The sequence below is a fragment of the Strix aluco genome, chromosome 3, assembly GCF_031877795.1.
Source record: "Strix aluco isolate bStrAlu1 chromosome 3, bStrAlu1.hap1, whole genome shotgun sequence".
NCBI classification, from domain to species: domain Eukaryota; kingdom Metazoa; phylum Chordata; class Aves; order Strigiformes; family Strigidae; genus Strix; species Strix aluco.
Window position 1 is genome coordinate 72,274,932 of NC_133933.1, and position 12,212 is coordinate 72,287,143.

At 43.1% G+C, this 12,212-nt stretch overlaps 1 protein-coding gene across 1 annotated transcript in view; it reads left to right on the forward strand.

Annotated features, from left to right (window-relative positions):
• Window positions 1–4,555, forward strand: part of THEMIS (thymocyte selection associated) — an 83,112-nt gene extending 78,557 nt beyond the window's left edge. Inside the window, exon 7 of the mRNA XM_074819159.1 lies at window positions 2,413–4,555. Within this exon, the coding sequence (XP_074675260.1) occupies window positions 2,413–2,422 (10 nt within the window). The 3' untranslated portion in view covers window positions 2,423–4,555. The remainder of the gene's footprint in view (window positions 1–2,412) is intronic.
• The last annotated feature ends 7,657 nt before the right edge of the window (window positions 4,556–12,212 follow it).

Here is a 12,212-nt window from a genome sequence, read left to right on the forward strand (position 1 = left end):
AAATAGAGTCATTAGGGGGGAAAATTGTTTTAATGGAATACAGAAGTAAACCTCTACAGTCTGGTGTACTTTGAGAAAATCAGTATGTATTATTTGCAGTGTTTCACCAGTGTCCCCAAGAAAATCTATCCACAATCAGGGGCAAAGCATGCCAGGATGATATTAGTAAGAGCTAGTCCTCACCCTAAACAGTAAGGAGAAAGAACAGGGTTTTGCCTCAAGTCATTGCTATGTTAATTTTGATAGAATAAATGTGCCCAGAGGGTCAATGATGTTAACATGACCTCATCACTCCAGAACAATAAGCAATTAAATAAGGGACTTGACTACAGATGCCTGAGCTTGCTATAGCAACAACCACCATTAACATATTTTAACCTTTCATTAAAGATTCAAGAGAAAGTAGGAAAAAACCCTGAAAGCATTTAAAATGTGTGGCTTTCTTTTTAACAATGTGAGTTTCTTCCCTTTTACTGCCATGAGTTGGTTTTGGGGGGATTTTTTTAATGAGGAAAGACCTCAGTTTGGCAGTCTTTTAGAAGGCATTAAAGATGTTAACAGTGGTTTTTCTTGGATGTGAGAAAAATAGGGAGAGAGAAGGTTCATTGTAATGAACTGCAATAGCTCTGGTGCTGCTATAATGTCTCATCCCATGTCCCTGCAAACAAAAATGAGATGGAGGCATGCAAAAGCAGCAACAACAACAAACAACAGCAAACCCAGAAAAGGCAGCTACTGTCTCCAATACTGATAGCTGCTTGTAACTTCATGGCTGGAAAAGGACAGAAACAACACGGTCCAGCCACCGAGAAATCTGAAAACATGTACTGATGTCAGGTTGCTTCAGGACATTGCTTTCTGGACTTGAACTTCACACAAGTGCTGGAAAATGAATGGTCTCAGCTGACTAAGCCTGAGTGCTTATTAAATAGGAGCCAAAAAGGAAAAGTAGAAAAGAGAGAGAAATGCAGTAGGGAATGAAAAATCTACACAGCTGTGTTTTTCTCTTGTCATGAACTCAACACCTGAGGTGGTTTTGTTTGGACAAAGTAGTATACTTTATTTTCAGTTTGTACTGATTTTTTTTTTTTAAAGTAATTGTATGAAAAGGATTGAGGTGGACTATTTTTTTTTTTACCTTGGTTGTGCTGAGATGTAGGTTCCTGCATAACTGAAAGCTAGAGACAGTGCTACAAATGAAACCCAACCTTTCTGACCCCACCACATCTCCATTAATCCTTTTGTACTGTTTTTCTAAGACATTTCTCTGGAGCTTTCATACCACTGACCCTCTAAGCTAGCTGTTTCTTTTGTAGCTCCCTTTGTCTCTGGCTGAAAGGCTGAGGCAAACTTTGTAGCCTTGGGGATATTGGAGTGAGGAACCCAAATCCATGACTGGAGTTGTATGTTCTCAGCACTTTTGAAAGTTGTTCTCCTCTTAAGTAGTTTTCAATGCAGATTTGGGGACATCACCTACTTTGCTAATTTTCATTGTTAGGTAATTTTTTACTGCCTGGTGTTTTCACTTTTCCTTAATGTCCAAACTGAAGCTTTTTTCCCAGGGTGCAATCAGTGGTGATTATAGAAAGAAGAGTCAAGAGGGAGCAAATAGTGTGCTGCTCCAAGAGCTGCAATTCAGTTCCTGGCTTTGACATTGGCAGGACTTCAGTCAGTCTGTCTCAAAGCAGTTGTAGGTTCAGAGATCCTAAGAGCAGGGAAGACTACCAGGCTATCTAGATATTCTTCCTACATGTACAGGTTTTGCTGTTCCTTTAGAGGGCAGATTAAAACATGTGTTTTTGTAGTGTGGCAGAGCTGGGAAGAGAGCCCCCTAGTGAAGTCTCAGTGCACCGACATATTGCAATTAAATATTAATTAAATTATTAATTAACTTCCCTCCAGAACGGCAGGTCTGTTATCCCAGCCCCAGGGCACACCCATTGGAAGCCTCTCTCCAAGATGGGGGTACCTCCATCTCCCATGTCTGCCAGACCAGCGGCATGACACAGGCATCATGGGCATAGTCACACTGGAGAAACGTCAGGAAAACTTTTTGCTGGAGTCACAGCTTACACTGACTAAATGAGCTCTTTCACCCCATATAGGTCAAACATTTCCCTAAACTGCATAAGCTATACTAGTAAACGACAAATTTACTGGTATGAGTTTCACACACTTAGGCAAAGTTGCTGGCATAGCTGCGTCAGAGTCATATATTAGCTTTATTTTTGCTGTAGTCTGGGGATTGCTGGTGTAATTGTACTGACAAACCATTTTATGGCACAGACGAGCACTAACTTGCAGCCATTAATTTGACTCAAGAGCTCATTCACCTGCACACTCTGTGTAATTTTTAAATCCAAATGTGAAGTTTCCTGATTCACCCTGTCATTTTGTTTTGTTTGTTTTCAGAGACATCTGAAGCAAAATAATTCTGAAGTTAACTGAAACAAATAGGAAGCTGTGTCCTTCACACATTAAGATCGACTGCAACTAAGAAAAAGCTGCTCATGAAAGTGCCCTTCTTGTTTCTTGAAGAGCATATGAGACTGTAATTTAACTATAAGAATCCCCTGAGAAACTAAACTGCTTACTTGTCTTAAATAAGAAGTCAAACCAGCTAATGTCTCATGACCCTTTGAAGGGACAAAGTTCTTCTGTACATATTTATTCATGAATTCAGATAATGATGCCAAGTCCAATCCTTCATTCTTATTGCACCTGAAATTCCAGTTGATTTTCTGAACCACTGCAGGGCATATACAAAAGGAACATCCCTTGCTGAAACAGCTGCATGGCTGTTTCCTTTGTTTTTCAGAGAAGGGAAGGGTTAGAAAGGGGGATGAAGGGTTGTCTAAGGTGAATATCCATTTTATTAGCCAGTGTCATATGCTTCAAGTTAAGGCTCAAAACTGGAAATGGCCAGATTCTGCCACTCTTTCAGATGATGAGCAATGCTTTATTGCGCAAGTAGTACTGTTGCACGACAAGTAATTCATCCTGGAAAGCAATGCCACTCCTCCCAGAGGGAAGTGCTACTCAGAAGGACTGGGAGTGCCTAAATTAGATAGCATTGCCATCTCCATAACCCCTTGCACAGCTGAAGTTGTCTAGAATCACACTAGAGCTATATACTTCACTATTATGTTCAGCAATTTGCTGAAAACACAGACAGGAGGGAAAGACAGAAGCTGGAGCTGAAAGAGTAGTGTTTCTGACAGGCCTCCCAACTGAGAAAAAAGCTGCCTTCTTTAACAGGTCTGGGAAAAGCAATGCTGAAGAACTTCACCTGCACATTGTGTGTGGTACCTTGTATTTCCACACAAGCATCTGGGGGAAGAGGCAGCTTCAGGTGCCTCTCCGCATCACACATGAATGGCCAACACTACCCTGTTGGAGAGAGGGCATGGGAAGAGCAGAACAATCTCTTATACTTTTTTTAAACAAAACAAGTGTTTGCTTTGAAGGATTTCCTTTCACTTTATATTTCTGAAAATGAAAAAAAAGTGCCAAATGGTTACATGGTATCTGAAAGGATACAAGACCTCCTTGGCCCAGAAGGAGGGACCTCCCTTTGTGCCCTGACCATGCCCTGTGTGTGCGGAGCAGTGGCAGGGAGAGCCTCTGCTTACAGAGATGAGCATCTCAATGGGCTTGGCAGTGAGCATGTAATTAGTGCTGGTATTAGAGCTGCCATATTCCTGTCTGGGATTGCTGTGTGCCATCACACGAGCTGCACAGGTAGAGTGTGCTTAACATCTTTGGGTGGCACTGGACCTAGTCTTCATGTACTGGCAGAGCAAGTCTGATGCCCATCATTTATGGTATGAAAGAGTAAGAACTGGGCAGCACATGCATAGCAAGTGTTATGTACCTAGGAAGTGTCAGATCTGGGGCAAGCGCCTATCCCTCTGTCAATGATTCGACTCTCGGGGAAAACTATTGAGAACTGATGTGTAAATACACAGTTGATGTGCCAAGAGTTTCCAGACTCAGCAGCAGGGTGATCAGAATGGCATATCCAGAAATCCCAGACACCATGGTGGAGAAAGGGAACATGTTTAGAAAGCCTAGACATAACACATTTTTAGTCCTACTGAGGCATTAATAAGCAAATGCTCACAAAAATGCCTTAATATACTTTAAAATAAAAGTCTTTTCAAGCAGGCAGTAAAGTATCTTCAGACTCGCCTATTAAAATTCTACCAAATGATTAATTTTCACTAATGCAAATTAATTTAGTATTTCTCAATATTGTCTCATATTAATTTATTCAAGATAAATGTTCATCCTCATTAAAATCAGTTACAATTTAAGTATTAAGGATATTGCTCAGAGTGCTTTGATTCCATGCATATGTAGCATACAGTGTTTTGCATATCACTAGTTAATATGGAGGCTTGCAGGTGTGTACAAAACTTGTAACTGGCTGACACATCACTTGTGGGTATTTTTCACAAAAACCTGTATTTGTCTTTGTAGCAGCTCAAAACAGCCCTGTTCGTTATATCAGCAAATGTAGTCTGATATTTGAATAAAATGAATTTGTTGTGTATTTTACTGACTTTTTTTTCTTTTTCTATTGAATATCATGTTGTCCTCTGCTGGATGTCTGAAAGATATGATGTTACTACCACAATTCTCCTTCACTAAAGTACCAGAAGCCTGACTTCTGCTGCTAGAAAGGAGGAGAGGAAAGCCAACATCCTGCTGAGCTGCATTGGTGGAGCAGGGCCAGCAGGTCGAGGGAGGTGACTCTTCCCCTCTGCTCAGCACTGGCAAGGCCACATCTGGACTAATGTGTCCCATTTTGGGCTCCCTAGTACAAGAAGGACATGGACATACTGGAGTGAGTACAACAAAGGGCCATGAAGATAACTGAGGACTTGAAGCATCTGACATACAAGGAGAGGCTGAGATAGCCTAGAATAAGGCACTCATTAGTTGCTCTAGGTGTTAGGATGGGTGTGAACAGGGTGGGATGCAGTTACTTTCCCAATAAAACTAAGCTTCTTTCAGACATTTTATAAAAGTAAATGGGATGTAGCTTGTGAACAAACCCCAGACTTACCAGCCCTTTTTGCAACTTCTTCCATTTAAAATGCTTCCAAAGAGGAAATTTCTCTTCTTTGCATAGATCCTGTCACATAAGGAGTCACATTCTGCTACCCTTGTCACGTGCAACAATCCTGTCTTGTATATTCAACCTCATTGAGTTCAATGAGTTTTATTCATCTGAGTGAAGATGGCAGATTTTATGAACCTTGTAGCAGAGATGTCTCCAATAACCTTTCCTCAGGCACATGAGCCAACATCATATCCTCTCACAGAAATGAGAACTAGTCTGGCTGTTCAGTTTACATTACACAGAGGGACAGTGGCATTTGCATTCAGTTCTTGGCATGGAAGAGAAGCCGTGGTGCTGTGCTGAGAGGAAAGGGCATCCAGTCTTGCTGGGGAAAGAGGAGAGGAGGGAGGAGGCATGATGTAAGGTCCTAGGAAGAGGCTCAGGTTCGATGTTTAAGACTTAATAAGTACTGTGATTCCCTTATGCTGTACAGATGACCACAGTGATTCCATATTGTTTGCTAATACATGTTTGACAAAGCTATAATGTCATCACAATCCTTCAGGGACCTGGTTATCGTGCCCAGACATTAATGCTCAAGAAGACTACATTCAAGAGGGGAAAGCCATTTTCAGCTGAACACAGACCACAATTGCTATGCCTGAAGAGAATACAAGTGTATTTAAATAATAAGATATTTGCTTTGCAAAAGATTGGCATAAGCTTTTGTACAGACTTGTTAGCTTAAAGGCTTATCTCTTTTAATGCTAAGAAGTATTTTCAGTGTGTTCTCACTGAAGACCTGCTCAGGAGCAGCTGCTTCTGCAGCATTCCATGTATGCATAAGCCCTTATGAGATGGCATTTTCTGTTTGGATGATGAACATGCACATTTTTTATATATCCAGCCTTTGTGCCTGGGAAGATAAGAAGTATCTTCTCCCTGCACTCTTCTTTAAACGCCAAAAGCTCGTCTGTTTAAATACAACATGTCAAACAAATGCTTATGTACCACTCTCTTTCCAATAAAAATCGTAGAATCAAAGAATGGTTTGGGTTGGAAGGCACCTTAAAGATCATCTAGTTCCAACCTCCCTGCCATGGGAAGGGACACCTTCTTCCACTAGACCAGGCTGCTCAAAGCCTCATCCAACCTGGCCTTGAACACTTCCATGGAGGGGGCAGCCACAGCTTCTCTGGGCAACCTGTTCCAGTGTCTCACCACCCTCACAGCAAAGAATTTCTTCCTTATATCTAATCTAAATCTACCCTCTTTCAGTTTAAAACCTCATCCTAGTACTACACTCCCTGATAAAGAGTCCCTCCCCATCTTTCCTGTAAACTCCCTTGAAGTACTGGAAGGTCACTATAAGGTCTTCCTAGTGCCTTTTTCAGGCTGAGCAACCCCAACTCTCTCAGCCTGTCCTCATAAAGGAGGTGCTCCAGCCCCCTGATCATCTTTGTGGCCTCCTCTGGACCCAGTTGAGCAAGTCCTTGTCCTTCTTATGTTGGGGGCCTCAGAACTGGACACAGGACTCCAGGTGTGGTCTCACAAGAGCAGACTAGAGGGGGAGAATCACCTCGCTCAACCTGCTGGCCACACCTCTCCTGATGCAACCCAGGATACGGTTGGCTTTCTGGGCTGTGAGCACACATTGCTGGCTCATACTGAGTTTTCCATCCACTAATACCCCCAAGTCCTTCTCCGCAGGGCTGCTCTCAATCCACTCATCTCCCAGCCTATATTTGTACTTGTATTTACTGACCCTTGTGCAGCACCTTGCACTTAGCCTTGTTGAACTTCATGAGGTTTGCATGGACGCACCTCTGAAGCCTGTCAAGGTCCTTCTGGATGGCATCCCTTCCTTCCAGTGTGTCGACCACATCACACAGCTTGGTGTTTATTCTTGCTATCTCTTCAGTTAATGCATATGATACTTTTCCTACCTCTCCTAAGACTGCCCAAGTGTTTTCCTAACATTTTTTTCACTTTGATATGCCTGTACCATATTAACTTTCAACTCCTTGACACCATATTAAAACTGATAGTCTGCAAAGAGAAAGGTTTTTCTTCTTTCTACTTCCTGTGTTCGTGGCAGGTTGTTGCTGGGGTTTTTTTAATTTTTTCTTCCCTCCTTTTGTGCTGAGAGTGTTCTTGTGCTTTGCAACAATACATCTCTTTGATGAGCTTCCTCTGTCTCTTTTCTTGAGTTTTTGTGTTTTCTAGGATAGCCTTTTATGACTCTTTCTCTGGGACAGATAAACTGTGTGGGTCTGGTATAAGTGCAGCCTGCCAGAGGCTGGCAGGCTGGGCAGGAGGAAGGATTACCCTGCCTTTGCCTTGCTGCTGCTGCTCTTGCCCCAGTCCACTGCTGCCAGACACTGCCAGAGAGGGAGTACTGGGGTGGAGAACTCAGTCCAGCCCTTTTTATGTTCTTCTGTAACTTGAAATTCCTCATGTGTGTTATGATTTGGGAGTATGTGAAAACAGCTACATGATGTCTTGAGGGCCTGATCTTGCCAGGATTTTTAGAGATGCCTGTATGTACAAGTGCCTAGTCCCCATGCTCTGAGTGATATTGTCCCTGAGGCTCTGGGTGCAGCATTGGCAGCACCTGGCAGCTCAGGCCAGCCTTGGAAAGCAGTAGCTCTTCCTAGGGCAGCCTCAGAAGTTATGATCCTTCTTTCTTGCAAATACACTGGCTCCTCTCTAATCCCCCTCATCCTCACAGCGCAGAGGAAGGGTCTGAGTGGGGCTCAGGGGGTTGCCCCATGGGGTAATGTAGACACGTTGTCAGCAAAAAGAATTCTTCTTTTTCCACCTTATTCCAGCCGCCTGTTCTGCTTAAGTTCAGTGATTACATCTCTTAACATTTTGGAGCTTAACATCACACAAAAGGAGAGGTAGAAACAGCCTTTCTTTCTAAAATGTCGCTTTTCTCCAGTCCACAAGGCTGGTTTATACTGCCTCTATCTGTCCCACCATACCTGCCACAGTCCTTTCCTGCAAACATACGCACAAACAGTTCATGCAACTCTTTCCCACAGTTACAAATGGTTTGCAGAAGGAAGTGGGAGACTTTAAGGATTTTATTCCATTGCATTTTCTGTCCTGGAGAGTTTGGTTATCCATGAATCAATTAAAAACATTTAAAAAATTGTTTTTTCTAGATAACTGTCTGTGCTTCCCAGCTAGAGCAGCCCTTTCCAGCTGGTGCAGTCTGGCAGGTCTGCAGCCCCTGGGCTCTCCTAGGGATCCTTACCAGACCCTGCCTGGGGCAGTCCTTCACTTCATGCCATGCAAGTTATTCTTAAGATGTCTCATGGCCCATTTTGTCTCATTTGTAGTACAGAAGTTTAGATCCAAAAATGAGTTTAGGTTCAGATCTCCAAGCGTATTTAAATTCTTAAAGCTTATCGAAAACATCCTATTGGGTGTTAGGAGCCTGAATGCCTCTATGGATATGGGCTGTAAGCACTTCAAACTTAAATAGAACAGAGCCCAGCAAGTGCTCTGATGCCCAGCATCACTGCAAAAATGAAATGGCAGTGAAACAGGTGGTATCAAGCCACGATTTTTCTTCGAAAATTAAACTGAAATAAATTTCAGACCTTTTTCAGGTGTCAGTTCTTTGCACTATGTATATGAAGGCTCAACATACAATCAGAAAAAGAACGTGCTCCTCCTGGTGCCACCGAGGTTAGGGTGAGGGAAATACTGTAAAAAGAGTGTATCATTTTGAATCTCACTGCCTTCAGTAGTAGGAACTGGAGGTCCATGGCTCACAACGCCCTGCCGAGGAGAGCAGGCAACATGCCCTGCTCTGAAAACATAGCTGACCAGTTTGCTTTTGGGAAGTGTGGGTCTTTTTTAATGTTATGCACCAACAGTTAAAGTACTTACGCTAGGTTCATTTTTGTTTTCTGCCTGGGAGTGTCCGAATCTACATCTTCTGCTTCCCAGCAGAACCTCCTAGCTGCCAGGTTAAAGGCTGCCCAGAGCAAGAACATCTTTGTTCTCCCTCCATACCTGTTAGGTGTCAAGGAGAGTCCTTTTTCCCACCAGCAAAAAGCACTTTATTATGCATTAGAGAGCATAGGCTGGAAATGAAGAGAGCCCAAAAAATTCTGCACAGATTAGGGATCACAGAGAAGGGGAAACCCAAGAATCCAATTCCTGCTTGAAAAAAAAAAAATGCGTTTTTGCATTTTGGCTAACATCTTTTTGCATGTAGGCCCTGTAAGCTCTATGTGTTGATACCTAAGAAAGCTAAAGAAGTGACAGCTGATACCTGTTTATAGCTCTGTGAAGACAGAGGTACTTTTCCCAGAGAAGAGGAAGGATGCCATTCCCCTTATGGAACAAAAAAGGGAGATTGCTGAAGAGGTCAGACTGTACATATGTCTATTATGTGACAGTTAGGAGAATATACTGGGTAAAACACAGGCTGTTACAGAGGCTCCCAAATGAGCAACCAACCACCAAAAATAAAAAATTAATTATTAACACAGTTAACTAGCTCTCCGTAAATTACAGGTTCGAATGTCTGCGAGAGGAGAACAGAACAACTTTCTAGGGTTTAACAGCAACCCAAAACGCAGAACAAAGCCCCACTCCCTAGGGTTTAACAGCAACCCAAAACACTCTTATCACTCACCTGACAAGTGAGGGCTCTCAACCTCGAGGACCTGCTCAGGGCAGCGTCCCAACCCAAGGCACCTCGAGGAGTTTCCTTGGGCAGCGTCTTGACCCAAGGGGAGAGTCCTTGACCCCAGCGTGCTGCTCCAGGGGACAAGCTCAAAATGGCTCCCCCAGGGGACTCCATTTATACCCAGGCTGAATCTGACCTGTAGCCAATAGCGGCTCCCATTGGCCAAAGGTCCCAACTACCGCGAAACCCCAGGAGCTGCTACACTTCAGCAGCCAAGAAGCTCTGCTTTCATTGGGCGGATGCACCTGCCACACAGGCCCATTTTGTCGTGGTCGTGCTTACAGTTGCAAACACGTAGACAAGGACAAGAACCTCACTTCTGACCATTCCTCAGAAATCCTACTCCTGTAGGAAAGGCACAGAAAACTGCACATCTCTCAGAAATAAGGAGCTGACCTGACTAAAATGAGCCTGGATAACCACGGGTGCGAGTAGAGTAGACCCAGGAGAAGAAGGCGGTGGTTCCCCATCAGCCCTGCAGAGCTGTGGAACAGGGTTCAGCAGTATTGCCCAAGCTCTGAAGAAGGTCAGATTCTTTCCTGGTGGATTTTTATTCTCCCGAGTTCTTTTTTTATTATGTATCCATTTCTAGCCTTCCCTCCTTCCCTCCTAAATGTTGTTTGTTTCAATCCCCTTAGACTTGCTATTAGCAAGTCTATGCAAACATGTAGAGAAGTTTAACTTCCTGGCTTTCCACAGCTGCAGACAGTTCTGTTTATGCTTTCTTCTAACAGCACCTCTGTCAGCTAGAAACTGGCCCTTCTTAGTACCAAGCAGTGCTCGGCAAAGAGATTACACATGTAAAAGGCATGAGAACAGGGCTGAAAACCCCAGGCTAATGCTGAGTAAGAAAATCCCTTCTGCTTTGTGAGTCCTCCTTTCTGGGCAAAGCCCTGCTTCGGTAGTTGTCAGCTTTTGCTAGCTCTAATCAGCAAGCAGATTCCTCTGGTGCTTGCCCATCCTTCTCCAGAGACATCCCACCATACCTATACTGCCTTCTCTTGATACTTTTCTCTCTGCTTACTTTTTGATACCTGTATATTTTCTTACTAGGATGCATCTTCTCTGTTTCAAGATATCTGGATCTGCCCTACTTCTAAGAATCCTCCATCCCATGTTTTCTCTAAACTTTAATACGTGCATTAATCTCCAAAATGCAATTGCTAACCAGTTTCTAAAGCCTTTGCCTGACTAGTTGGCATAGTGGATTAAGACAAAGTGTCAGAAATGCATAAATGCTTGATGCTCTATTGAAAAAGATGGTTCTTTTTCAAAATACTGAAGTATTTGCTAATGTTATCATAAATAAGGAGAGATTTGCTTTTTAAAAATATGTTACAAATATCCCCTCAAGTGCAGCAGTTTGCTATTTGTAAGTTTGTTTTCTCTATTAGTATTAATGGGTCTTTTTGTTTTCTCAAGTGCACCTTAGGTTAAATCTAAGTTAACCACAGAAAGGTCAAATTTTTTTTCCAAACTTTTCTGGAGCACAATTAACTTAATATTTTAGCAGCTGGCATCTGCGGTAATTACTATTAGATTATATGTAAAGCCTGTTGGAATCTAATTGCTCTAATCTATGAACCAGGTAATGAAGGTAAAAACTCCCACATTTTCCTAGACCTCATTAATGTATTTCCTTTGAAAACTATTAACTAATGATGGTACATTAAGGGTTTATCCATAAAATGACAATGAATAATTAAAACCTTTGTCCAGGGACATTAAAGGACAGACTAGTGTTTAACTGCTCGATGTATTGATAATTGTTTCTTACTTTGCAGTGCAAGGATCATGCAAGTTTGGGGAGAAAGAGCCACTCAAGCAGTGAAAGTGGCATGGGAAGACACAAATGACTTTCTTTTCCTTCATTTACTTGGTATCCAGCTAATAATTGAGGAGGTGTGGAGGCCCCCAAGAAGCTAATGTTTCTCCTGCTGCCTGGAGCATGACTAGCACCACAAAGAGCCACGGAGGCTGTAGCCGCAGGGATACCCATCAGCCACAGCTGCAGCCACAGGCTGCCTCCACTCCCTGGCACCATGATCCCGCCTTGGAAAGTGCTGGCTGGAGGGTCCCTGCTGGAAGGGTCCTGGCTCAGTGGCCACCAAGGCTGAGAGAGCTTCTTTCAGCCACTCTGGTGCTGGGGAAAAAGTCCAAAACTCACCCCTAACACCTGTGGAAAACCTTTGACTGTTGTACATGTGTCAGAAAAGCTATCACTGCAATAGCTACATACAAAAAGTAGTATGTGAGCTCAACAGAGTGAAACTGTGCTCCAGCAGAAGAGTGAGTGGCACATGTCTTTCTCCTGAGCAAGGAATATGGGACAGAGTTACCAACTGAGGTGCTAGGTCTGTGAGGCAGACCTAAAATGGTGGCAAAGCGAAGCTGCTTGCTCTCATTTTGGATTATGAGTTTAAGGCTTGTGTT